The sequence below is a fragment of the Corvus hawaiiensis genome, chromosome 1 (genome assembly GCF_020740725.1).
Source record: "Corvus hawaiiensis isolate bCorHaw1 chromosome 1, bCorHaw1.pri.cur, whole genome shotgun sequence".
Taxonomy (NCBI): domain Eukaryota; kingdom Metazoa; phylum Chordata; class Aves; order Passeriformes; family Corvidae; genus Corvus; species Corvus hawaiiensis.
In genome coordinates this window covers 25,186,209-25,213,775 of record NC_063213.1, presented here as the reverse complement: position 1 = coordinate 25,213,775, position 27,567 = coordinate 25,186,209, and the positions used below count along the sequence as shown (strand labels likewise).

The 27,567-nt window shown below is 47.7% G+C and overlaps 1 protein-coding gene across 7 annotated transcripts in view; it reads left to right on the top strand.

The window, feature by feature from the left end:
* Positions 1-6,754: 6,754 nt before the first annotated feature.
* AMPH (amphiphysin) overlaps positions 6,755-27,567 on the top strand; it is a 139,232-nt gene continuing 118,419 nt past the window's right edge. For 5 of the 7 annotated variants that reach the window (XM_048297000.1, XM_048297023.1, XM_048297014.1 and 2 more), the window contains exon 1: positions 6,755-6,950. In XM_048297000.1, coding sequence (XP_048152957.1) covers positions 6,882-6,950 — 69 coding nt within the window. In that variant the 5' untranslated portion in view covers positions 6,755-6,881. The remainder of the gene's footprint in view (positions 6,951-27,567) is intronic. The other 2 variants (XM_048297043.1, XM_048297033.1) reach the window with 1 other exon arrangement.

The window sequence follows — 27,567 nt, the reverse complement described above, 5'->3', positions numbered from 1 at the left end:
ACATCCGTGTCCTGTGGGTGGTATCCAGGAGTGAATTTCCTATGGAAACATCACTGGTGCTTGTTCTGTGAGCAGAACAAGCAGCCCTTCATTAGTGATACTTTCTCATGTAAAGCTCATTTTATGTAGTTTCAGAGCCTGGGGTGTCAGAAATTTGCTGAGTGAAGTCAGCAGGACAGAATGCCACAGTAACAAAGTGAGGCCATTGCTGAACACCACCTACCTGTATGTAGCTCTGTGAAGCCAGATAGATTCAAATACTGAAGCTGAAATCAAAGAGCACCTTTCAGATAAAATGCTTCCCAGTGATGGAACTGGTGTTCTGTGCCAGAATGTAAGTACCAGTCCAACATACATTAGCACCTTATTGGATGAGAGGTGTTGATCTGAAGGTAGTGAGGGAAAATGGCAGTGAGGGAAAATGTAAAAAAAAAACAAAAAACCCCCCCACTATATTTGTCTTTATAAGAAGAATTTTAATTAAAAATAAGGGTTTAAATATTAAAATATAGAACATGTATGGGTTTTAATTTCAGATGTTTATTAAAATTTTCCTAGATTTTTACAGCATTTAGAACTACATTTATTTTATGAAAACATTTTTCTTTTGATTCATGTTTTCCACTGTGTTCCTTACTTTCCTTTTTATGTGAGACAGAAAGCTCTCCCCTCTCTGACTCACATCCAAAAGTCAGCAAGACCTACAGAAACTGCCCAGATAATTTAGACAGTCTTTTGCTGCCCATTACATGCTGACCTAAACCACAAGCATAGTACCAAGTCGTCACATGTAAAAGAAGATTTAAAATTCAGGTCCTGTACACCTGAAACCTTTCATTTTCTCATACTGCTTTCCCATGTCTGTTGTTCTATTAGACCCAACTTGCATTGTATTTTTGTCCATACATTCTGCCTCCCCAAATTCACACTACAGTGCAATTTCAACTCCCAGGCTGTCCTGCAGTTTCATTTTCCGCTCCAATTTTCCACTGCACTGAATATTAAAGTGATGCACTTCTAACAGGCTTGTCTTTTATCTGCCATGTCTGTAGTGTGAATTGTGAGTGTCCATATACTGCGATTTGTAGAGGTGCAAGTCACTTGTTACGCTGCAGCCATTGATATCTGTATTTCAATTATTATTGCAATGGAGACAGCTGCAAAATACCTGCCAACTTTTTCTATCATCAATATTGTAAAATTGACTCCTATGGGCCAGTATCTTTAAATTTTACTGCTTTACACAAATAAAGAGTGATTAGAATAGCAGAAATGTGTGATGAGAAACCATGTTGTCAATGAGCCAGAAATTATCCCGATTTCTTCTTTTTCTGACTAACATTTTGGGTGAACAGGGATCAACAGCTGGAAAAAGTGGTGACATAATAGTTGTACTGCTGGGGCCTCCCCCTGCCATGTAGTCCTGGGAGACGGGCCCTGGGGGGGAGACACAGGGTTTCCCTAGCGCCTGGTCAGCCTCGTTCCCCACTGGTTGTTTTGTGTTCCCCTGCGGGGGCAAGGACCCTCGGGTCCTGTGATTGAACAGTTCCTCGGCAAACCTCCAGCCATGCAGCTGGAGAAATAAACATCTCTCTGAAACATCTATCAAGAATCGGTCTATATATATTTCTTTTCCACAGGCCTCGTTTGATACATCGTGTTGCAGTATCCGCACTTGTTGGGGTTTTAAGAGTTCTAGGGGTTTTTTTCTGTTAAAGGAATTTTCCCCCCATACTGTTACTAAGACAACAAATCGCTGGGGTACTTCAGAAAGACAAAGAGCTACCCACTGCGGGTGGGGTGTGCCTCGCTGCTCTTTTGTTTCACCTGGGTGTGGGGTCAGTCGCTCTCTGGGTTCGAGAGAGAGAAGCTGCTTGTTCTTTGGAGCCGTTTTCTCTTTCTGCGGAGAAAGATCCCAGGATCCCCGGGGGCCCACCTTCCCTGCCCCGCCGGAGGCCAGGCTGTGGCCGCCCTGCCCCGCTGCTGTCCTTTGAGCCTTCGCTACACTGTAGCTGTGCTCACCCTGCCTGTCTAGACCTCCGGGGGGTTCTCCGTTTGGATACATCTCGCCTGCCATCAGAGATTTGTGCTCGTCCCTGCTGCTCCAGCCTGCTGCTCCAGCCTGCTGTTCCAGCCTGCTGTTCCAGCCTGCCGTTCCAGCCTGCTGTTCCTGAGAGTCCGGTCGGACACCAGGGCCAGCTGCCCAGGGATTTGTGAAGCTCCCAGGCCACCGGTGCCGCGTGCTCCCCGAGCTCGCTCCGGAGCGCCCCCTGCAGCCGCGGGGGAACCATCGCACCTGCCCTGCTCACCGGGAGCCGCCAGCGCCCCTGCCGGCTGCAAGCGGAACTGCACCCAAGGGGAAAGAGCCTGACAGCCGAGAAGGCTGGCACTGGGTTTGTGATTGTTTGCTGTTACTGCCATAGTTGTTGTTGTTTGTTTGACTGGTTATATATATAATAGTAGAGAACTGTTATTCCTATTTCCCACATCTTTGCCTAAAAGCCCCTCGATTTCAAAGTTATAATAACTCGGAGGGAAGGGGGTTGCATCTGCCATTCCAAGGGAGGCTACTGCCTTCCTTAGAAGACACCTGTCTTTCAAACCAAGACAGCACTGTAACAAATGGTGGATAATGTGGGCAAGACACCAATCTCTAAGGACAGAAACTTCATGAGTAAAAACCACTCTAGATGTCTCTCTTCTCGCCCTGATTTGGATATTCTCTCTGGATTATGGAGGAACCGTGGAAAGACTCTTGGCTCTCAGAGCTGCATATGGACATTTAACTTAAACTTGAAAAGATTTTTGAACAACGATTTGTAAATTTTAGCTTGATTCAAGCTCAAAAGGAACTGAAACACTTCCTGGCATGGTTGTTTAAGAACTTTTTCTATGTTTCTTGGGATGTGATTCTTACCAAAGACTTTTGGAAGACCGTTTGGACACAGTTAATTTTTGAGTCAAAATATATGCCAATGGAAGAATATTTTTGTGAATATTATTTAATTACCAAGACTGTTGAGCAATGTCAGCTGTGTCCTGGCGAAGGGAAGCCTGCTTTGGGTCCGTGCGACCCAGGCCACGTGGAGCGAGCACTCTGTGAGCAGCAGTGAGGCAGTTCCCGTGCATGGTGGGGCAAGCCCTGTGAACGCCCGACCGAGAGGGGCAGCGCGCGGGCGGCAGCTGGCAGCGGTGGAGCGGAGCCACACCTAGCCAAAACACACGCTGGAGCAGGGCGTGGGGGGGCCGCTGCTCGGGGGCCCAGCCAAGACGCGGGTGTGACGTCAGGCAGCGGCAGCGCAGCTGAGAGCAGAAGCGGCGGTGCACAGGGAGCTGAGCAGCGCGGCCCATCCCGGCCTGCGCGGCCCCAAATGTGACCCCAGGAAGAGCGCGCAAGCACGAGCAGCCCTGACAATTCCAACACAGGAGCAAGTGAAAGAGAAAGCAAAAATGCAGTGAGACAGAAAAACAGCAGCCACTCGGAAAAAGGAAAAAAATCACCATAGCTAAGGTTTTAAGAATAGTAAAATGCTATAATGTTAAACAAAATTATGGTTTTATAACAAGATGTGACAACCAAGAAGACATATTCGTTCATAGAACTGCTATTAAAAAGAATAACCCTGAAAAATGTATCCCAAGCTTGGGAGATAGAGAGGTGGTGGAGTTCAAAATTGTGCAAGGTAGAAAAGGGTTACAAGCATTGCAGGTCACTGGGCCTGATGGTGTTTCTGTAAAAGGCAGTATATATGCTAAAAATCGTAGTCATGTTAGACAATATCTCCATTATAAGCCCCCCCTACAGTCTCCCTCTCCTAATCCCACCTTTTCCTTTTATCCTATATCCTGTTACTGCCAGTGTATTCCCAATCCATTTTTCCACCCATGGTTTCCCTCACAAAACCATGCCTTTGCCAATTGTTTCCCCCAAAATCGCTTTCCAATGCTGAGTGGGGGATGAAAAGGGGGAGGGAAGAAATTAACTATTTTTGTTTAGCGTTCCAACAGGTACAAATGGAAGAAACCCTCTCCTGCCTCAGTTTCCCCACAAAGCATGCCCGGAGAGTCCTGTCTCCCTTCTGTCAGCCTTAAGATGTTCCAGAAAATCTGTTTGGACATTTAAAGACTCAGGAGGGTGGCTTGTTTTGTTTTGAAACTGTCCTTGTTATCTCATGTTTATCCAGTTGTTTTCCATGTCAAGTTTTAAATCTCTTTTTGTTAAAAATAAATGGGTGAAATGTTGGGGCCCTCCCCCTGCCATGTAGTCCTGGGAGAGGGACCCTGGGGGGGAGACGCAGGGTTTCCCTAGCCCCTGGTCAGCCTCGTTCCCCATTGGTTATTTTGTGTTCCCCTGCGGGGACAAGGACCCTCGGGTCCCATGATTGCCTCAGTTCCTCGGCAGAGCTCCGGCCATGCCGCTGGAGAAATAAACATCGCTCTGAAACATCTATCAAGAATCGGTCCATATATATTTCTTTTCCACGGGCCTCGTTGTTCGATACATCGTGTTGCAGTATCCGCACTGTAACATTGTACTAATACTTAACTTTCTCCCTTCCCTTTAGAGATTTTATGTTGAAAAATCACCACTCCCTTAGGAGCATTTTTCTATGAATGACTGCTATTCAGGAGGGAAACTGAAGTGAAATTTCATTTTAAAATAACACCAAATAAACAGTAACAACAAAATAGGGAGAAAATAGGGTAAACTGTAGTAAAGGATTATTAATTTTTAAATATCATCTATTTCAAACTAAAGCATGAGCAATACACAGTGGAAAACTTGCTTTGAAACACATCTTAATGGAGAAATTTTCTCTGAAGTATTAATTACAAAAAATGTTATGCAACAGACAGAGAGTATGGAGAGAACAGCCTCATCGTTTGCTGCTAATTACTTTCCAAAATCTAGTTGATGGAGAGCAACACATACATTGATAAACCAGCCAGTGAAAAAGCCTTGGCTGTTGTCCAAGGCCATTAAATGGGGCAAAGCCAATGCAGGTCAACTGAGTGAGGAGGAAAAGGCGGGCTGTCTGACTAAGGACACATCTTCATTCTCCTCATCCACTGGCATGAAAAAGCATTTCTGGGCTTGGTGATGAGGGTTCTACTACTATATCAGAAAACAAGGATCAAAGAGGCACAAGAGAGTGTCCTCCCTCCCTCTCCTAGCCCAAAGGCAACCAAATGCACTTTGTGCTGCTGATACTTCCTACCTTTGTTACCCCTTGGTGAAGAAAATGCATGATTTATCAGTTAAGACTATCTCTTTTCCTGATTTTTTTTTTAAATCATTCTTAAAGTGGTGTAATCAGAAGCCAAACTGGCCAGAAAGAGAAATTCTGAAGATGTGAAAAATTACTTCAAACAATTTGGGAGCCCTATGCACACTGAGATTTTGTTTTGATCTTTCACCAGTTTAACAGCATTATAAGAAACTGTCTGTAATCTTTTAGACAAAATAATTTCCTTGGTTGCTGTGATATGTTTTCTTTGGTTTTCTGCATTTGTTTTGGGTTTGGGGTTTTTTGTGTGATTATTTTTTCTTTTTAAATAATGTTTACGTGAGAATTAAGTAAGTACCTACTCTTATATAGGTCACAATTTCTTACTAAACATTGCTACTACTGCAGTTGGTATGTTAAATCCACTTCTTAATAGTACAGGAAAATGTGTCAGGCACATGTCGGACTGAGCAGATGTCAGAAATACAAGGTCTCAGGAAACACAGCTGGACTTACTACATGTATGAGACATTTTCTTTCGGCAGGTAGAAGACCTTCTGATTTGTGTTTTGTACCAATCCGAAAAATCAATGAAAAGTACTATGAACATAAGACAGTTCCGTATAGAAGGATAAAGGCTCAGGCTAAGAGCATTGAGTTCCAGTGTTTCTCTTTGTATTGCTTTGCTGTGTTTGCAGCTGGATTCCTACTCTCCATATCAGGGAACTCCACGCTTCGCCAAACAACAGAAATAAATGCCAGGAGTGAATTTGGGGCTTGGTATCTAGGAAGGATGACTTTGCCAACCTTGAGTGACTGGTGCTGTGTGATCCTGTATTTAGAAGATTTTGGGGCGCTTGAGTGTCAGGGGAGGACAGAGGGTTTTGTTATGATTACCCTTCAGTTTTGACTTAAAGTTGTAATTTCAGAAATAAGATCAAAAACATGAAACCAGTCTGGGACCAGTTTATTGCTGTTGATTGCTACACTGAGACAGGAATGAAGAATGGATGGGAGGAGGATGTCGAGAGCAGCACAATGGCAAGTCAACGTGCACCACATTCAGAAGCACGGGCATGGTAACCCCAGAACAGCTGATGTGTGTGCCAGCAAGCCCAGCTCGGGCCGAGCTGGGGTGCAGGTCCCCTAACCGCAGAACCGATCTACTGCATGTGATGCCGCAGCCCCCAAACCGGTGAAAAGTGTTAAAGGAGCTTGGACCCGGGAGTGACTGACTTGGTGGAAACTTCTAGGGGAATAAGTAGGTGCCTAAGGTTCTCCGGCCGTACAAGGGGACTTGTGCCAGTAGTGCTTCAGCTGTGCTTCTAGAAATCATCGTCCCCATTATCTCTCCTGATGTGTTTTATTATCTAGAAGAATTGCCCCATCTCCAGGAGACAACGCTACCCGCCCTGCGGGGTCCCTACAGCCGCCTCCTCAGGGGCCGGGGGCGGTCGGAGCTGGGGGGGGCCCGCGGCTCACCTGAGGCGGCGGCGGTGGCCACGCCTCTCCCTGCTGTGTCTTTAAAGCCCTCCTCCTCCTCTTCCTCCTCCTCTCCATCCCTCCATCCTTGCCTTGCCGCTGCCGCTCGTAGCCACCGGGCTCTGCCTCGCCCGCCTTCTCTCCCCACCCTCCCTATCCCCGCTGCCAGCCATGGCCGACATGAAGACTGGCCTCTTCGCCAAAAACGTCCAGAAACGCCTCAACCGCGCCCAGGAGAAGGTGCGCTCCGGGGCGGGGGAACCGCTGGGAAGGGGCGGAGGGGGAAGAAGGGTGCGGCGGCGGTGCCCGGGGTCCGCGAGAGGATGCGGCTCCGCTCGCGTCCAGCGCCCGCCGCTGCGGCTTCCCCTCTCCTTGCCCGCGGGGGCGCCGGGCCGGGGCCGGGGCCGGCGGTGTTATTACGTAACTGACCCATTTCACCGCGCCCGCGCTGCCCCTGCGCCCCGCCGGCCATTCGCCCCCCGCGGGGATGCGGCGCTGCGGGTGCTGGCGGCGGCTGCCGCAGGCCCGAACCGGCCGCCGCTCCCTCGCCCTTGAGGCGGCGCGGGGCTGCCCGCGGGAGTGGCACCGCACCGCACCGCACCGCACCGCACCGCACCGCGGGCGGGGAAGCGCGGGCTCGGTTCGCCTCGCTTCACCGCCCGCCGCCAGCCCTCCTAAGAGGATTGCCTTTCCTTTAATACCCGCGCCGGCTCATCCCCGGCTGCGGCGATCCGCCTTGCTGCAGCCGCGGCGTGACAGGCACCGCTGCGTGTGATGACGGGAGCCCGCGGGGGCCGGGGTGCTGGCGCGGCCCGCTGCTTCCTCAGCGGCTGCTGCGGTTCTGGGGAGCTTCTCGGGATGTCGTGAGGCTGGTCGAAATGTTCTGCAGTTGACAGCGTGTACTGCTTTGGAAAGTCGGTACCGATTTTAGCCTGGAAATGAACAACGGGAGAAGTCGGGGAGAATTTGCAGGAGTTTCTGACCAAAGACGAGAGCCTTATTGGCCACTGTTTGTTTTGTTCATCTTCATTAATGAAAGCTGATAGCTGTATAAATGTTCTGCACAAATAGCTCCTGTGAAGCTGTTGGGTGTCTCAAAACAGGATCATAGATACAGATATTAGGCCCAGCAGAAAAGCACTTGTCTATGACTGTATATAGCAGCCGTGTCTGCTGTTAGTACAGTTTGCAATAAAGCTGTTCCCAGCATGAATTTTGCAGACATAGTTGTCAGTAAGTGTTGCGAGTCATCCCTTTCGAGGGCTAATAAAGCCTTTATACCCCTCTAGCACATATCCTGTATTGCTATGTACTTTGGTAATAGGGCTCTGGAGAATTAAGAGAGATTCTTTTATGAGCATATTTCTTATATTTCATTGCCTATAAATCCTCACTTTCTTTTTGGTCACACATTGAATTCTGTGGAGCTCCAGTGGCATAAAAAATGCAACAATTAATACGTACAAAAGTCATACATAATTGTGTTATTATTTAAGAATCTAATAGTTGAGGCTGTCACAGACTAGTGATTAATTTTCCCATTCAAATACTCTAAAGTCATGATGCATTTCCATTCTTGCAGGCTTGGACTGCAACTGCTTTCAAGTAAAACACATACACACTCTTTAATAGTTCGAAGAGATCTGATGATTTTATGGTGTGAGTTGACTTGAGTTGGTAGTTGGAGTAGAAGCCTAAAAATATTGTTTGTTTCCTTGTGTCTTTGTCAGTTATGATTAACCATCTGGAAAAGCACTGGTGCAAGTCTTAATCACATTTACTGCTTCAGGCTGTGTCTGTTCCAATGTGGGGGTCCTGCTCACAGAAATGTGTCCGCATACCAGGTAGAGCACCTTAATGTGAGTACCTGAGGTACCCTGTACCCCTCAAAGACTGCTCATGCACCAGCCCCAGGACAGGTACCTTGATCCTGATGGGTGCCTTGGGTGCAAATCGAAGATGCTGTTGGGCTCTGATAGATGGTCTGCTCTACCTCCACGTTGGTGATCGACCATGCTAACAAGGGGAGAATTGCTCTGGTTTGATCTTCATGTATTGCAGTTAGGCATCTGGCAATTTTGGCTTCTTTATAGTATCTGTGGTGGTAATTTCTTATGTCAGTGGTCTAAAAGTTGATTATTTACAAGATGTTAGTGGCCTTACACAGAGTAGGTTGTAGTACCAGTGGTCGGACACAGAGCAGGGCACAGGATCATGTAGCTCTGTATCCATGCCTCCTCCTTCCTGGCACATGTATTGTTATTGCATGAGCTGTGCATGTGTACTCTTTCATGTCTACATGTCTGGTTAGCTTTGAGTTCCTTTCTGTCTATACAACAAAAAATCCTTCATTATTTTTGCTAAAACTTTACTCAAAAAAAAAAGGTTCCCAAATGGGAATGATTGAGTTTTGTTTATTTGTTTTGGGTACTTGATGACAACAAGTAAATTTTATTGAGGAGATGAAAATGTATGATTTGTCTGATTCTTGATGGTGTGAATAGGATGGCATTGTGACAGGTGTGTAATATCACACTGGCTTAAAGAGATTTTAAATACACTGACTTGTTTTTATCTTGGTGCTTCTATCGGATTTGCGCACCTTCAGTTTACTGACTGTGTCCTTATAGATCAATGTTTTTATAAAGCATTTTCACATCATTTTCTATTATTTATTGAAGCAACATATGTATTAAAAACATGGAGTGGCTCTAAGACATAGACCTTCATTTTGGATTTCAGTAAAGCTTTTGATACTGTCTCTCACAGGATCCTGCTGGATGAAATGTCCAGCCCACAGGTGGATAAACACAGCATGCAGTGGATGAGCAAGTGGCTCATGGGTTGGTATCAAAGCGTTTCAGTGAGTGGGGTGACAGACTGGTGAGCTCTCACTAGTGGGGTTCTACATGGCTTCATCCTCAGCCCAGTGCTCTTCAACATCTTCACAAATTACTTGGATGCAGGACTGTAAGGGATACTAAGAAAGTTCACAGATAATAGAAAACTGGGAGGAGCTGTTGACTCTATTGAAAGCAGAGAGAGCCTGAAGAGAGACCTTGGCAAATCAAAGGGCTGGGCAATCACCAACCATATGAAGTTCAGCAAGAGAAAGTGCCAGATTCTGCACTTGGGATGGGACAACCCTGGATGTACAGACAGACAGACTGGGGAACAAGATGCTGGAGAGCAGCACCACAGAAAGGGACCTGGGGGTCCTGGCTGACAAAAAGTTAAATGTGAGTCAGCAGTGCCCGCACAGCCAGGAGGGCCAACCATGTCCTGGGTGCATCAGGCACAGCATCAGCAGCCAGGCGAGGGAGGGGCTTGTCCCGCTCTGCTCTGCACTGGTGCAGCTTCACCTCGAGTCCTGTGTGCAGTTTGGGTGCCACAATATAAGAAAAATATTAAGCTATTATAGAGCACTCTAAAAGAGAGTTAACAAAGGTCATGAAGGGCCTTGAGGGGAAGCTTTGAGTATGAGGAGCGGCTGAGGTCACTTGGTCTCTTCAGCCTGGAGAAGAGATTGAGGGGAGACCTTATAGCAGTCTGCAACTTATTCATAAGGGGAAGAAGGGTAGACACTGATCTTTTCTCTGTTGTGCCCAGTGACAGGACCCGAGGGAATGGCCTGAAGTTGTGTCAGGGGAGTTTAGGTTGGATATTAGAAAAAGGTTCTTCCCCAGAGGGTGGTGGTTGGGCACTGGAACAGGCTACCCAGGGAAGCAATCACAGCACCAAGCCTGACAGAGTCCAAGAAGCATTTGGACAATGCTCTTGGGTTCATGGTGTGACTCTTGGGGATGGTCCTGTGCAGGGCGGAGAGTTGGACTCAGTTATTGTTGTGGGTCCCATCCAACTCAGTTTATTCTGTGATTCTCTGATTCATTTATGGAAAATATTTTTCTAATGATGTTATCATTATCTTCAGTTCCTTGCTGTCTAGGAGAAATTTGAGTTGTACAGTGTAGGTAGTGTGTGTGTCTTGGCACTATTTCTATGACAAAAGCTAAATAACCAGAAAATCTCATATGGGGCAAATCTCTGTCTTGCGTTAGAAGTGTTAAATCTGAGAGTTATATGGAAATAATAACTGGACACTCTATTTTTCACATCATCCAGGTGATGGTGCTTTATGTGGTACCACGTGCCCTGGCACCCTGATTTTGAAACAATGAATGTGCCATCTATTAAAATACTCTGGTCATCACATTTCTTCAATGATTTTTGCCCCAAAATGCAGGAAGTATGGACATGCTGAGCCTGCAGTATCTGTTAAAATCTGCCAAAAGTCAGCTGAAGAATCTGGATTAAAGTTTTAAAAAGACGAGATTGATTTAGGAGACTACATCCCAGCCATAAAAGTTAATGAAATGCCAATGTGTTTAAAATGAAACCAGAACAGATGTTTTGGTAGCCAAGGCTGACTGAGTCAATTCTAAGGACAAGATTACTTGAATGAAAAGGCTGAATTTGTATCCCCAGGTTTATCTGGAAAATTCCGTTTAAGCTGATAACCCAATGTATAACACTTGTTATCTCCTTGTCCTCTCTTCTATAACCCAACAACTCTAGTTGAATAGGATAGTGCAGCTGGAAGAGACCTACAATGACCATCTAGTCCCACTGACTGAGCACTTCAGGGCTGACCAAAGTTAAAGCATGGCTTTAAGGGTACTGTCCAAATGCCTCTTCAACACTGAGAGGCATGGCTGGGGGATGCATCAGCCACCTCTCCAGGAAGCCTATTCCAGGTTTTGGCCACCCTCTGGGTAAGGAAGTGTTTCCTCATGTCAAGTCTGAACTTCCCCTGATGGGCACAACTTTGAACTATTCCCCATGTGACCTGGCACTGGGAGAGGGGAAGAGCTCAGCACCTCCCTCACCACTTCCCCTCCTCAGGAAGCTGTAGAGAGCAGTGAGGTCACCCCTCAGCCTCATCCTATCCAGACCAGACAAGCCCAGTGCCCTCAGCTGCTTCCCAGAGCACATTCCTGCCAGCCCCTTCCCCTCCCTGCTTTGGTGCTCTTCTCAGGACACGTTCAAGTACCTTCACATCCTTTTTAAACGATGGGCCCAGAACTGCACACAGTGCTCGAGGTGAGGCTGTGCCAGTGCTGAATTCAGCAGGATAATCTCCTCTCTTGGCTGGCTGGCAATGCTGTGTTTGATGCGTCCCAGGATGAGGTTTGCTCTCCTGGCTACCAGGGCACACACACTGCTGATCCCATTGAGCTTCCTGCCAACCAGCACTCCCAAACCCCTTTCTGCAGGGCTGCTCTCCAGCCACTCCTCTCCCAGTTCAGACTCGTGTCTGGAATTACTCCATCCCAGGTGCAGAATTCAGCATTTGGTTGGTCTTGCTCAGCTTCATGTCATTGGTGACTGCTCCAGTCAATCCAGATCTCTCTGCAAGGCAAAGCCTCGTGTCCCATGGGAGAGTCGGCAGCACTTCCCAGTTTGGTATCATCACCAAACTATCCGTGCATTCAACTGCAGCCTCCAGATCACTGATAAAGTGATGGAACAGAGCTGCCTCTAGAACTGATGAGCCCTGAGGAACACCACTGGTAACTGGTCACCAGCCAGACGTCCTGTCGGCTGCAACAATTTGAGCCCTGCTCTTCAACCAATTCTTCACCCAGCACACTGTATACCTACTCATTCCACTGTTGGACAACTTGCCTGGAAGGAGGCTTTGAGGGACAGTATCAAAAGCCTTTCTAAACCCCAGAAAAACTACATCCACTGTCTTCCCTTAATCCAGGCAGGTGACCTTATTGTACAACGTTATTTAATTAAGCAGGACTTTCCCTTTGTGAACCCATGTTGACTGTGTCTGATGACTGCATTGTTTTTCACGTCTTTTAGTAGAACCCAGCACGACTTTCTCCATATTTTTTTCCAGGTACTGAGGTTAGGCTAACAGGTCTGTAGTTTCCTTGGTCTTCTCTCTTGCCTTTCTTGTAAACTGGTGTAACATGGGCTAATTTCTAGTTGGTGGGGCCTCCTAAGACCTTTTGTAGATGATTGAGAGTTGTCCTGTTGTAATGTCTGCTACAGTTACCCACAGTACTCTGGGGTGAATCCCATCAGGCCCAATGGACTTATTAATATTCAGCTGATAACAATTGGTCCCTTTCAATTTCAATGTCCATAAATGGAAAGTGTTCCTGCAGTCATTGTCCTCTGAGAATTGGACAACCCAATGTAGCAACATGCACATTAGTTCCATCACAGAGAGGAGACAGCTCTTATGGGTGGTCTCTGGGCTACAGGGTTGGTTTCTTCCATGACCTGAGAGAAAAGTAGCAGCATGAGGTTCTTGGAAGCCAAGTGGCACAGAATGTGTCAGGGAAGCTCAGCAGCTGTACCCAGTAGACGACAACTGAGGGCTGGCACAGCACTCCAGAGGCCTTCCTCCAAAGAATGCTGGGCGGAGGGGTGGTGGCTGGTCTGTGGCAGGCAGGGCTGTGCATGGGGGACCCCATCACCCTCATGTCACAGTGTCACCACCCTGCAGTGCAGCAGTGCCTTGGGGGGGGCGGGGGGGAGGGCAGGACAAAAGGGAGCATCTTCCCACGTCCTACTGTCAAAGCTGGCCTGGAGCCAGCCCACAGACATCCAAAAGGAAGTCCTTGAGGAGACAGTGGAATTACTTGGAGGAGGCTAAGGGAGGAACACTGGAGGCAAGGCCAACTGCCAGTAGCGCTCAGCCTTTGGGAAACATATGCAAGTCCATCAGAGGAGAAGAACCGCCAAGACCTGGAGGTGCCTGAGGCTGTCTGGCCTTTTCAGCTGGATAGCACTAGTAAGTTCAAGTGAACACCTTCTTGAGGAGCATTGCATGGCCCTGTCCTCAGCCCCTTGTGGAGCCAGGGGCAGCTGCTATAAGAAATGGGATGCAGAGATGTTGTCAGGCATCCTAGGGCTTTGTAACACCCACTGGTCCCAGGATTCTTAACCCTCAGGCTTCTCAGGCTGAGGACATTTAGCCACTTTTGGAAGCCCCTGAGATAGCTCCAGGTTGAGGGAGAATAGGGCTTAGGCATATCCTGAAGACATAACCAGACTGTGGGATGAGGAGTGAGGCCTTGCTCACATGCTTAGGGAATAGCTGATTATCAGCAATGGCATCAGGAGGGAATTTTCGCTCAGGGCAGATTGGAACTGGTTCATGGGGGGAAGGGGATGGGGTGGGGTTGCTTTCTTCTGCAGCACTGAGCATGACCCCTGTTCACAGCTCCTTCAGGCCCTTCTGGCTGGGTTGCTGCCTGCTGCTCATGCCCCATGAAGCTAGCCTTTCATGCCCTGCACTGGGCAGGAAGCTTTCCAGACTCCCAGGGTGGGCCCCAAGGGTGGCCTGGGGGTTGCTTCTTGTCCTCCATAGCACTGGGCACAGCCCCTTGTCAGGGCTCCTCTGGGCCCCTGCGGCTCCGTTCTTGCCTGCTGCCCTCACACCTCCAAGGCGCCAGTCATGCCCTGGCTCTCTCTGGCTCTCTTGCCCACTGCAAGTTTGGAGCGGGGCTGAGCTCTGCTCTTCCCTTGGCTCCATTTCCTATGGGGTTCTTGCATCCATCCAGAGCTGCCTTTTTCTGTTCTCCTGCCTGCAACACAAGCACAGGACAGACATGAGAGTGCTTTTCATGCATCCCTGGCCTGGGAGCACAGCAATGAAGCAAATCTTGGAAGGCAAAAAGTGTGTTTGTAATTGATATGTGTTACACTTTGGAACATGCCCATGGTAGTACACACCTTTTGTGTTGTTGCTTCTGATTCTCATTCTTCATGCTCTCACCCTCCAGGAGACAGGACCTGCTGGGCCTGTATTCCTGCTGCTGCATTCCGTAGCTCTGTCACTTGCCTTTTCCAGACTACAAAGGATTTTTCAAGCTAAACTGAAGAACACATCAGCCTGCTCCTGGGTACACATGCACATTGTGGTAGTGGTTGTGAGCATCAGTTCTGAAACTGATTCAGAAAAACAAACATTAAAATAATATCCTATTTCCAGTTGTAAATTGTGTATCATGTGTTCTTGAATGTGTTTTTGGATCAAAAACTCCCTGGAACTTCACACAAATAGCAGACTCATCATTATTTGGCTCATGGTGAGTGCAGGGAATAGAATAGAACAGAGCAGTTATGCCGTGTTAAACCCAGAGCGCTGCATGACAAGGTTCGACCCAGGTCTGAGGGCTCCACCCCAGAGAGCAGCTCTGCAGTGCAGGTCCCAGGCCCACCCAGGAGAACGGAACAGAGATGGGCACACCTACAGCAGGGCTCAGGCAGGGACTGAAGGTCCCAGGCAGAGCTGGGACACCTCCCCTGGGCCCTTGGCAGGAGATGGTGGGGATGTGGGTCCCAGGAGAGGCCAGTCCCAGCCACTGAGGCCTGTGAGCACCCCCACGTCCTGGCAGGACTAGACTTCAGTGCTCATGTGCTCTTCTTCCGACACTGGTGGTTGGACACTTTGGAGACAGACTATTGGGCCAGATGGACCTTCCCTGTGAGATTGTGCTGCTGTTCTCAGGCTCTTGTGTTTTAGTATGTTCTTCCATAGAAAACAGACCAGACATTTCTAAAAATGAGCACAAGGAGCAAAAAAGAATATTCACGGAGAAATGAACAGGTATTGCTCACCTCCAAATGGTTTGCAACCATTTAGATGAGAAGTACTTCCTGCACCAGACTGAAGGCTTGATCTTTGAGCCTTGATAATGTTAGAGGTGTGGGGGTTTTTTGTCCTGTGGAAACCCAGTGAAATTGGATAAACCCAGCAAAATTTCAAAAAACACTTTTTGCAAATTAATGCAGATGGTTCCATTATCTTGAGATGATCCACAGCTCTTCTTCCCCTCAGAAGGTACATGTCTTCTTCCCACAAGGTGACACAGCCAATGCCTAGGCTGGGAGATGGTTTTGGGTATTTAGTGTCTTCTGCTAGTCCAGTGCTGGGAAGAAATGTCATCAGAGGCAATCTCTCAGTGTGTACTGGTGTTCAATTTCTTCATGTGGTGGCCTTCCAAAAGTTTCCCAAAGAAGACCAGTGGAGCACCAGAAGCAACACATAGAAATTAAAAGACAGAAAAATTAAAACACAGAGAAAAGACCCTTTTGTTTCAGTAGACATCAGATGTGGGAGCCCAGGAGTCACAGAGGTTCAGCCAGGGACCTACAATGGTAGAGTCAAAAAGCACTGATAAACCCACAAAGGTGGGAATAGGCATTTCCCTTTCTCTGGGAAACACAGTCTACAAGGAATTGTTCATGGCCCAGAAGAGACAGCTAGTGCTGGCATTGGTGATGAGCTTGCTCTGGTGTCTCATCCCCGTGGGGAATAATGCCCTTGGAGACCCCAGCATGTGCACAGAAGAGTGCCCTGGTGCCAAGTGACAGAACTTGCTGGGGGGGCCCTGGGGAGCTGCCACAGAGTTCTTTCTAAACCCTGCACAGCACCATCCCTGGCCATCCCTTGCTATTGAGCTGGACTGATTTAGGACAGTGTTGAGAGTTGGGAAAGATGGGCAAGGTAGACTGGTACCGCCACTTTTGGGGCCCACCCAGGAAGTCTGGGAAGCCTCTTCCCTCCAGATGTGGGCCACAAGGGCCACCTTGTGGAGCATGAGCAGCAGTATCTGGCCAAAATGGCCCAAAGGAGCCCTGACAACAGGTCATGCTCAGTGCTGTAGAGGAAGGTAAAAAACCACCTGAGGACACTTGATAGTCCACCATGGGGGAAAAAAAAAGCGATTCTCCCCCAAGCTGCAGGGTGTGAGAGGCCATCTTCATGGAGCATGAGCAGCAGGCAGCAACCCAGCCAAAAGAGACTGAAGAAGCCCTAAGCAGTGGTCAGGCTCAGTGCAGCAGAGGGAGGTAAAATAACCCTGGGTCCCATTACCAATCTGTCCCAGGAGAAAATTCCTTCCTGACCTCAGTGCTGGTGACCAGCTATTCCCTGAGCACTTGAGTGAGACCTTTCACTTCCTTGTCTCATAGGCTGGTAAACCATCCTGGAGATGTCCATATTCTGACTCAACATAGAGGCATCTCAGGGGCTTGTGAGAGTAGCTACAGGCCCCCAGCCTAACAGACCTTGCACACAACATTCCTTCCCATGTCTGGCAGGACACCACTGGGTGCTCCAAAGCACTGGAATCTCTTGTGGCATCTCTGCACCCTGTATCTTACAGCTGCTGCCCCATCTCTGCAGAGCATGAGAACAGAAAGCTCTGCAATGCTCCTCCTGAAGGGATCCCTGTGGTCTTGCCAGTGCTCTTCAGCAGATAAGGGCTGAGAGCCTTGGGCGCCTTCAGATGTTCTAGATCTTTGCATCACCATCAGCCCTGTTCACCCCCCCATCTTCCCTTCCCTTCCCTTCCCTTCCCTTCCCTTCCCTTCCCTTCCCTTCCCTTCCCTTCCCTTCCCTTCCCTTCCCTTCCCTTCCCTTCCCTTCCCTTCCCTTCCCTTCCCTTCCCTTCCCTTCCCTTCCCTTCCCTTCCCTTCCCTTCCCTTCCCTTCCCTTCCCTTCCCTTCCCTTCCCTTCCCCCAAATCCTGTTACTCCAAGTCTTGTCTCTGGCTCAGATGTCCCTGCTCATTTTCTGTGCCTCCCTGGCAGCCCTTCGGGGAGCGAGGGTGCGCTGGCTAACGTCGAGAAAGCAGAGCAGAAAGTGACGGTCGGTGGACAGGGAGGAGAACTGGGTGCAGGCTGAGGCCATCGTTCCTCTAATAAACCAGCGGTCCCTGCTGCCCCCTCTGCCCTCAGCTGCAGCGGGATTTCTTGGAGGAGAAGATGGCGCGGATATGGCCTTGCGACTCCAGAGGCCCATGGCCGTGCCCAAAAGCCCAAAACAAGGCAGTTACCACCCACAGTGGGGCGTGAGGGGAGAGGAAAAAGACACCAGGAGAAGGGGGAGAAAGTAACCCTCAGAGACTGTGTCAAAAAACCAACAATTTATTTCCTTCTTCTACAAACAAGGGTTCTTGGCTTGTGCCACCGCCGGCGGGACGGCCTCTTTGGGGGCTGGGGAGAGTCGTGAGGGCCAGAAGCCCTCCTCTTTGCAGGGCACCGGGGCCCCTCGGGCAAGCAGTCCCTGTCCCGGCCAGGAGAGGAAGGGCTGCGGCTGCAGCCCTGGGCAGAGGGGCCTGCTACTGCTGCTGCCCCGCCCGGCTCCTCCTGGGGCTGCTCCCGCTCTGCGGGGTCAGGCGCGGATGGAGAGCGGACGGGCCCCCCGTGGAGAGTGGCTTCCAACGTGCCGCTGTCCGCTTCCACGTTGGAGACTGCAGGGCTGCAGGAGGAGGCCAGCAGGATGGGGGTGGGAGTCCCCTGGCGGGAGGCAGAGGGACCAGGGATGGCTGTGCGACCCTCCTCTTCTCCCTCCTCCTCCTCCTCCTCCTCATCAGCATGGGAGTTCAGGAGGTTCATCTGCCGCAGGATCACATCACTGCACCGGTCAGCGGCAATGTCGATGAGCCGGCGCACAAATGCCACCGTCTCCTCCTGCAGCAAGGGGTGCAGCTCCCGGACCAAGGCCTCCTCACTCAGCCCATAGCGGCATAAATTTACTACGATGGCGCTCTGGGCCAGAGCCACCTCCCACCAGCTGGCTCTGAACAGCTCCGATATTTCCTGGTTCAGCCAGGGCAGCAGGGGCTCGAGGATTTCTGAGTCCTGGAAAAAGCCTGCCCAGACCTCAGGTGGGAAGCCAGCTACATAAGTCCTGGGCATCAGCTCCACAGCCCCCTGCTCATCCTGGTGGCCAGCAGCTGATGAATCCGAGGGGCTTGGAAGAACTATCTCCAGAAAGTCTTCCTCTGACCGAACAGAGTAGACGATGCTGTTGATAGCCTGCCTGCACAGGGGGCACGATGGTTTCCTCTTGGCCCACCGCACAATGCAGCCCAGGCAGAACATATGGACACAGGGCGTTACAGAAGCGATTTCACCTTGAATGTCACGGCAGATGGGGCAGTTCCACTCTGTCTCCGTGGCCATGTTTGCGTGTTGCAGCAGAGCTGGGGACAGCAGCTGCTCCCTCTTGCTGGCGTGACACGCTGCAAAATGGTCACTTGCTGTCCCAGGGAGATGGGCGGGTAGAAGAAATGCCTAGGCCCCTCAAGAAGGACACACTCACAGCTCCCCAAATGCCATCGCCCACCCCAGGGCCGCCCCATGGGCACATTTCCTGCACTGCTCACCTGTGCTGCTGCAAGCACCACCCACAGTACTTGGCTTCCTGAACCAGGTAGGGTTGAGGAAACAGGCAACGTCTCGCAAATGAGAACTGAGAATTGCTGACAGCAGCTCCCAACAACCTTGCAGGAGTCCAGTCGTCCCAGGCACGCTTGCCAGAGGTCCAGGCGCGAGTGAGTCGGGGCCAGGCTCTGCCCATGCCCAAACATAAGCAGTGAGGGATGTGAGGTCACAGTGCATTGCTCACCGAGGTTGCCATCCATGGAGTCTTTGGACTGCTGATGTCACAGTCCGCTGTTCTGTGCAGACAGCCTTGACTGCCTTCCAAACCTGCCATAGCAGGCCTTTCTCCCCTGCAGGTACACAGCATCGGGAGAAAAAATGGGGTGCGTGGGCCATGCTGTGCCATCATTTGTTCATGCCTCTGGCTTTTATAATAATTTCAAGTCATTAGTCCAAGCACTTCTTCTTTAGAAACACGTTATCTGTTAGTTTTACACTTTTGTGACGGGAGGGTGCTGTGTACATCGGGCACATGGGTTGGCCTTTTTAAATCTTGTGAGATGACAGCCCATATTCTCTATTCACAGTACTGCTTGTCTCCACCACTGGCAGAGGCAAGCACAACCTGACATTTCATGCCAGTCTCCACAAACTTCTTGCATGGTTGTTTTTAAATTCAGATTTTTTTTTTCTCTACAGCCCATTGGATTGTGGTTGATGGGCACAATGGTGTGGTCATTAGCTCAGTGACAATTAAAACCCTCTGTTGCTCTCATCCCATTCAAAAATGAAGTTGAAAATGGACAGGTAACTGAAAAATAAGGATCAAGCACAATTTTGGGCAAACCAGTCAAAAATGTAGAGAAAATCTATACTGAGTTTTAATCTCTCCCCCTTGTGGTAGTGCTTGCCACAGATTGGGCCACCCAAGCAAGGGCAGGTCTGTCTGTTCTCCTTGCTGTGCTTCCCAAGCTGCTTCACCTGCAGCTTTCAGGGAGCTGTAAGTCACTCCAGCCAGCCTTGCAGCTGGGCATTTTCTGCCTCCTTAGGATGTTTTACTAAAACTAGTGGGAAGTGATCAAGTGAGTTACAGCTTAAAACCAGCCTGGGAAAGAAGGGGATTTTTAGAAGAGTTTTCCTGCCTCATCTTTACCATCTTCTCAGGAGTATCTTCTAGGGAAAAAGCCCTAGGCACAACACAGGATCCTCCCTACCTTCTTGAACCCTAAAAATACATAACCTCGATCAGTGCCAGCTGAGCAGGAATTTCGTTCCTGTTCAGTGTGAAGTGAAACTTCTACAAGCCAAGTTCCTGCTGCCTGGATGAATGAGGCCAGTATCCACGGTTCTCTGTTGGGGGAAGGTAGATGTGTGTGTTGGTCTGACCTTTTTCTTGGTTCTTTCCCTGCATTGACCCCCTTCACTGCTGAGGGCAGCACCAAACTGTCCCCTGGCCCCTCCCTGGGCCCAGGCCATTGTCATTTTTAAGGGCAGGATCTTTTAAGGATCCCTAGAAGAGTTCTGGTTTATTATGAGAGGGAAAGGTTAAAAAAACCCAACCAATCATCCATCTCTTTGGATCAGGGACTTACCTGAGCATCCTTGGAGACTCTATCTATTGTACCACTGGCAGTTGGCCTGGCTGACCCTGGGTTGTCCTGTCCAGGTGTCTCTGGTTAGCAAGCAGGATGGGATGTGGTTCTCTAAGGAGATTTGTGTTTCCACTGGGTCCGTTAATTACAGAGCCCATGCTCAGGATGGCCAATCAGTAGCACTGGGGTCAGGAAGGAATTTTTCCCCAGGGCAGATTGGCACTTCCTGGGGAGTTTTGCCTTCCTCTGCAGCACTGAGCATGACCCCTGTTCACAGCTCCTTCAGGCCTTTCTGGCTGGGTTGCTGCCTGCTGCTCATGCCCCATGAAGCTAGCCTTTCATGCCCTGCACTGGGCAGGAAGCTTTCCAGACTCCCAGGGTGGGCCCCAAGGGTGGCCTGGGGGTTGCTTCTTGTCCTCCATAGCACTGGGCACAGCCCCTTGTCAGGGCTCCTCTGGGCCCCTGCGGCTCCGTTCTTGCCTGCTGCCCTCACACCTCCAAGGCGCCAGTCATGCCCTGGCTCTCTCTGGCTCTCTTGCCCACTGCAAGTTTGGAGCGGGGCTGAGCTCTGCTCTTCCCTTGGCTCCATTTCCTATGGGGTTCTTGCATCCATCCAGAGCTGCCTTTTTCTGTTCTCCTGCCTGCAACACAAGCACAGGACAGACATGAGAGTGCTTTTCATGCATCCCTGGCCTGGGAGCACAGCAATGAAGCAAATCTTGGAAGGCAAAAAGTGTGTTTGTAATTGATATGTGTTACACTTTGGAACATGCCCATGGTAGTACACACCTTTTGTGTTGTTGCTTCTGATTCTCATTCTTCATGCTCTCACCCTCCAGGAGACAGGACCTGCTGGGCCTGTATTCCTGCTGCTGCATTCCGTAGCTCTGTCACTTGCCTTTTCCAGACTACAAAGGATTTTTCAAGCTAAACTGAAGAACACATCAGCCTGCTCCTGGGTACACATGCACATTGTGGTAGTGGTTGTGAGCATCAGTTCTGAAACTGATTCAGAAAAACAAACATTAAAATAATATCCTATTTCCAGTTGTAAATTGTGTATCATGTGTTCTTGAATGTGTTTTTGGATCAAAAACTCCCTGGAACTTCACACAAATAGCAGACTCATCATTATTTGGCTCATGGTGAGTGCAGGGAATAGAATAGAACAGAGCAGTTATGCCGTGTTAAACCCAGAGCGCTGCATGACAAGGTTCGACCCAGGTCTGAGGGCTCCACCCCAGAGAGCAGCTCTGCAGTGCAGGTCCCAGGCCCACCCAGGAGAACGGAACAGAGATGGGCACACCTACAGCAGGGCTCAGGCAGGGACTGAAGGTCCCAGGCAGAGCTGGGACACCTCCCCTGGGCCCTTGGCAGGAGATGGTGGGGATGTGGGTCCCAGGAGAGGCCAGTCCCAGCCACTGAGGCCTGTGAGCACCCCCACGTCCTGGCAGGACTAGACTTCAGTGCTCATGTGCTCTTCTTCCGACACTGGTGGTTGGACACTTTGGAGACAGACTATTGGGCCAGATGGACCTTCCCTGTGAGATTGTGCTGCTGTTCTCAGGCTCTTGTGGTTTTAGTATGTTTTTGTGAGGGAAACAGCTCAGGCAATTCTAAAAATGAGTACAAAAAAAGGAAAAACAATCCACCAGAAGATCAACAGGTACTGTTCAATTCTTGAGATGTCTGCAACCATTTAGATGAGAAGCACATCCTTCACCCGACTGAAGGCTTGATCTTTGAGCCTTGCTAGTGTCATTGATGTGGTGTTTTGCCATCCTGTGAAAACCTATCTTAGCTGAACACTGATGAGTTTAAAAAAAACACATCACACTGTGTTGTGTGCATCATCTTGAGATGATCCACAGCTCTGGCCCCCCTCAGACAGTACACACCTCCTTCCCACAAGGTGACACAGCCAATGCCTAGGCTGGGAGATGTTTCTGGATATTCAGTGCCTTCTGCTAGTGCAGGGCTGGGAAGATTTGTCTTCAAAGATTTCCCCAGTGTGTATTGGTAGGGAAAGGAGCAGCTAGGAGAAAATAGATTTGAGTAAAATAAAATAGTTCCGTTTAAACAGACCTACAATAACCATCCAGTCCCACCACCTTACCACTTCAGGGCTGACCAAAAGTAAAAGCATGGCTTTAAGGGCACTGTCCTAATGCCTTTTCAACACTGGTAGACATGGGTTCACTGACCACCTCTCATTGACCCTCTCATAATAAATCCAGCTGGTGCTGTCACAACACTTCCAAAATTCGGTTGCAGTAAGGTTTGTTCCTGGGCATTTCTTATGTAGCTTCTGAAAATCCAGATAATGTGTTTTTTGATGTTTAATTTCTAAGTAATGTATGTGGTTTCATCTGAAAGTTAAACCAGTACATACTCCAGTTTATGGGAACTTTGAAGGCATAACAAGGGTTTAAAATGTTGTAAAGGAGGAGATTGTATGAAAGGAAACAGTGAACTTTCATCTGGAAGAGAATTTGTGGTTCTGTACAAGTTCTGTTCTGTAACTGATAATGTCTGCTCTGAGGCAGGAGACTAGTATGTGCAAGAATATACTTGTGAAAGGCATGTTACATATATTACAGCTGTGCTGACCTGCTTGCAATGTGATGACATGGTTCTAGCAGCCTTGGGTTCATAACAGCAAACTCCTGTCTAATGATTTAAAATGTTGGCCCCATAGATATTACAAAATCTATTATATTGAAGTCATTACAGCATTATGACGTGCCTCAAAATTTGGGGATGTGCTGGCACAAGCACACACAGTAATGAGGTAACTTCACCTCTGAAGACCTAGTTCTTAATTTCTGAGTTTATAAACAAAACCAATAATAAGTCAATAATTTCTCATGTGAATGGTATGCTCTAAACTATGCAGATGATATTTTTCTATCTTCAAGTTCAAGTGTAATGAAAAATTGAATTTCCTTTTTTGAAAGTTCTTTTTTTTTTAAAATAGAAATTATAGAAAAGATGGAGTGCAAGTGGTTATCTGGCCCATTCTACTAAACGAAAGTGGAATCAACTGTACTTAAAATTATTCCTCAGGAATGGTTTTCTTGCCAGCCTTTTGAAGTCTGTAATGGTAATTTTGCAGCTTCCCTAAATTGATCTATACCTTTGCTTAGGTACCTCCAGTCAGAAAGTTCTCTTCTCTTAGAATGTAAATGTATTTTTTTGCAGTTCAAGTCCTTTGTTCCCTGTTCTAGCTTTCCTTTTTGTAGAAGAATATGTTCTTTCTTCTTGCCTCAAAATTTAGAAGTGGTTTTCCTCTTTTGTCAGCATTCCCTCTATCTAACTGGAGTCATCACATGACCGTCTCAATCAGTTGAAACAGTAGCTCTTATTAAAATATTAATTGCTTTCAATTATTTTAGTTTCCAATGTACAGGTTAAAAGGTAGATGTAGATTTTGGTTATCTGGGTGTGACACATGAAAGAAAGGGGAGAGAAAGCCCCCAAGGCTCCTTCCTATTAGGTTCTCATATGACATTTTCCCTGCTTTGTAAGGAAAGGTAATCTGTTTCTCCTGTTCCAGTTCACCGCCTATATGCAGTATTAACCATGATCTTGTAAGTTGCTACATAATACACTCTTCCTCACTTTCACTTAGTTTCCACAAGTCAAAGAAGTACTGATTCTTAAGTTTTATGGGGATCCATAGCTCTGTGTTCACTGGCCAAAGCATTATTATTATCAAGGTTGCCTCATCCTCAATTATTGCTTGACAGTTTCATCTTTTCTCTTTTTTTCTTTCCCATTTCCTTTTTAGTTCTTTAGTATGGGTCCCTTCCTCTACTGTTCTCTCTACACGTCACTTAAACTCTCTCTTAAAAATAAAACAAAATTTTAAAAAATCTATTACTAATTCATTGGTAGTAGTCTGGCCACCTTCTTCACTACATCTTGCCCCTCTAGCAGATCATCTATCTGGTGTTGTTATATTGTCTAAGACTTAATGTTTGTGAGCTAAGGACTGCCCCATAGTAGCTGTCAGTGGTCTGCAGACACTCCACAGTGCATGCCACCTTCCTGTTGTGGCACTTCTAAGAGTGTGACTTTATAGGCACATAGAGGAGAAATGTTGGGGTGGTGATAACTTGTGTATCTGGAAAATGCTGGAATTTCTGGTCTGGATTGATCAGCAGTGCCTGCCTCCTAGATTAGGATGTGCTGCTGGACTCTGGTGCAACCAGTTGTTGTAGATGGTGAGGGTGAGAGAGCAGTAGATGAGGGCAGGAAAGGAGAATACACATTGCTTTTCACCTCACTGGCCCAAGTTTTATGTGCTGGCTAGGAGGAACAGTGAAGAAAACTGCCCAGCATCTGTCATAGCAGGGTATTTCAGTGGGGATAAATGGCAGAGAACAGCAGGCTAAGTATAAGGTGGGGGTGAGCATGGAGGGGAGAGTTTTTCAATGCCTGTGCCCACCTTTCCTGCAACACACCTGTCCGGGCTGTGGGGAGTCCTCTCTTAGTGGCTTGCCAAGCCAGTGTGGGACGATAGACAGTATACTGACCTTGGGAGAAAACAAAAATAAAGGGTGAAAGATGCCCTTTAACACATTTTTTGCAGTTGCCTACGTGAATAGGACCGTAGCACCCTAAATGCGCCTGAAGATGGCAGGGAGATTTTTCACTTGCCTAAAATATATGCAGGGGGATTCACCCCCACAAAAACCCTGATCAGGCAGCAGTGACTGCCTGCTATGCCAGTACTCTCACTCGCCTCAGGGACTGCAGTGCGTGGGGAGAAGGAGTAGAAGGTGGCTCTGCTGCTTCAGTACAGAGGGCATTTTCCCTAGGGAGCGGTTGGTTTAGTTCATTGGGTTCTGCTGCAAACTCAGCTGCTCAGACCCTCCAATCCATAGTGATTCAAGTGCTAGGTCACTCTTCCCTAAATGTTCTGTGGCATCAGCATCAGTGCTGTGCAACACTGAATCTTTGCTGTTCTCAAACACAAAATCATTTATTCCAGACTTGATGAATAGCTAGTTAGTCAGAATGATAAACCAGTGACCAACTTGGGAAAGCAATTGTGTCATGTGTGGCCATGTTGAGTCTCTGCTAATTGGAGTTTATTAATCTGTTTAAGAGGACATGGTAAAACTTAGGCTGCAGTAAAGACACATGTAACACATTTCTGCTTGTGCTATGAGAAAGCTAAGTAGGAAATTGCCTGTTCCTCTTCCTGGTTGCTTTACCTTTCTTTCTGTTGTCTCAATAATTATTCTTCATTATCTGTAGGACATTAGCACGTGTGACATTCTGCAGAATTGGGGACAAAACCAATTACAAGTGAAAAATTGTGTGGACAAGCACTTAGTTGGTAAAATTCTGTTTAGACAATTTCTCAGAATGTTGGTGGGGCAGTGGGAATGCTCAGAGGCCTTTCAGTGGGCAGAAGCACAAAAAAGTCAGGGACTGCACCACACTTCAAGGCTCTGGGCTCAGACTCCCAGTGCCCTGCTACTACTTTTTATTGTCGTGCCTTCTTTTTCTTACGACCTCTTTTCTGACAAAAAGCTTCTGCTTACTCCCAGATAAGATTCTCTGCTTTCTTCTCCATGTCTCTGTAGAAGATTAATTCCTTTGATGTTCTCTTAAAGTCTCAGCTTTCTCACTTTCTAACCCCATTTCTTTGTACCCACAATATTGCTGTATCTGTGGTTTGTAGCGATACAGAGGCCAGTGCTACAGTCTGTGAACTGCAGTCAATCCTCTTTATCTATAATATGAAAGAGGAGGGTATGTACATATGAGCCTGTACATGCTTGAAAGACACTGGCTTTCCTGCTTTTCCCAGGTTAAATTGAAAAACATGTTAGGAGTAGGTTGATGTTTTATTTTTAACGAAGTAGAGGTTTGAGAAAATAAAAGTTGCTAAAGAATACAGATAATCTGAATTTCCTTTCTAGACTGTGATCCTTGGTAAGAATTTAGTTGTGTCTTTACAGAAGTATATGGGGTTTAGCAGTATATAGCAGAGGTAGGTGGTGGTCTGTAATGCCATGAGAACAGTTATTTATAGTCATGATTAATGCTTTATGTCTCACCAAAGCCCAGTTAAATGACCCACATGTACAAGGGTTAATACATATTTATCATAGAGTAGGAGATGAAACACTGCATACAGAGAAGAAGCTTGATCAAATAAAGGCAATCCATTTTTTGTGGAGAATAATCAGTCTTTGAGATCTGAAAAATGACACTGATATTTCATATAAAATACATGTATTAGTTTTAGATTCAGGAAGTTGTTTAAAGACTTATTTGCATGCAGGACATGTAGAGGAATAAATTAAAATATTATATTCCTTTTAAACCTGTACAGATCTGTTGTAAACATAAGCTGTTGCTTATGTTTAAACTAGGCTTCCTGTTGCTTAACTTGCTATTGTAACCTAAATCCTTGTTAGTTTATGTGGGTGTTATCTTTTCACACTGGTATAGCCACTCTATGCAGTTCAAATGAACTTTTTAAGTACAGAAGAGACACTGCTGAAATGGATCTGCTGAGAGCATGAAGTATGTTTTTCAAAATAATGTTGCCAGTAATTTTAACTATAGGACAAATTTTAGTCCTATAAAAACCATAAGGAATGGTTAATGAGGGCAATCAGGAAAGAATTTAATTGATTGCCTCATCTTTTTCAAATCTGTGCTAACCACATTCTTATCACAGAGGAGACAGAGGCTTTTGGTGAAAGGCAGAACACAGAGGAGACAGAAGCAAAATAAAAGATCATAGATGTACTGGGGCCTGAAGAGAAGCGAGAGCATGGCCCAGTCTAGAAGCAGGCTGGTCTGGGGCAGGTTTAGGCCAGGCATTCCCATGGCTTACCTTGCTCAGGAGAGAAACTCATCAGGAGAAAAGTGCACAGTAGTAACTGAAGACAGGCAAAGGGTGGTTGGCTGCTGCTACCACAGCATGGTCACTGCAGGACACATTCAGGAAATGGTAAAGGAGTGGATTCATTCTATGCAAAGCAGCAAGTGGAAAACAAGCACAACAGAATAAGGTCAATGTCCATGGTTAGCTGAAGGCCA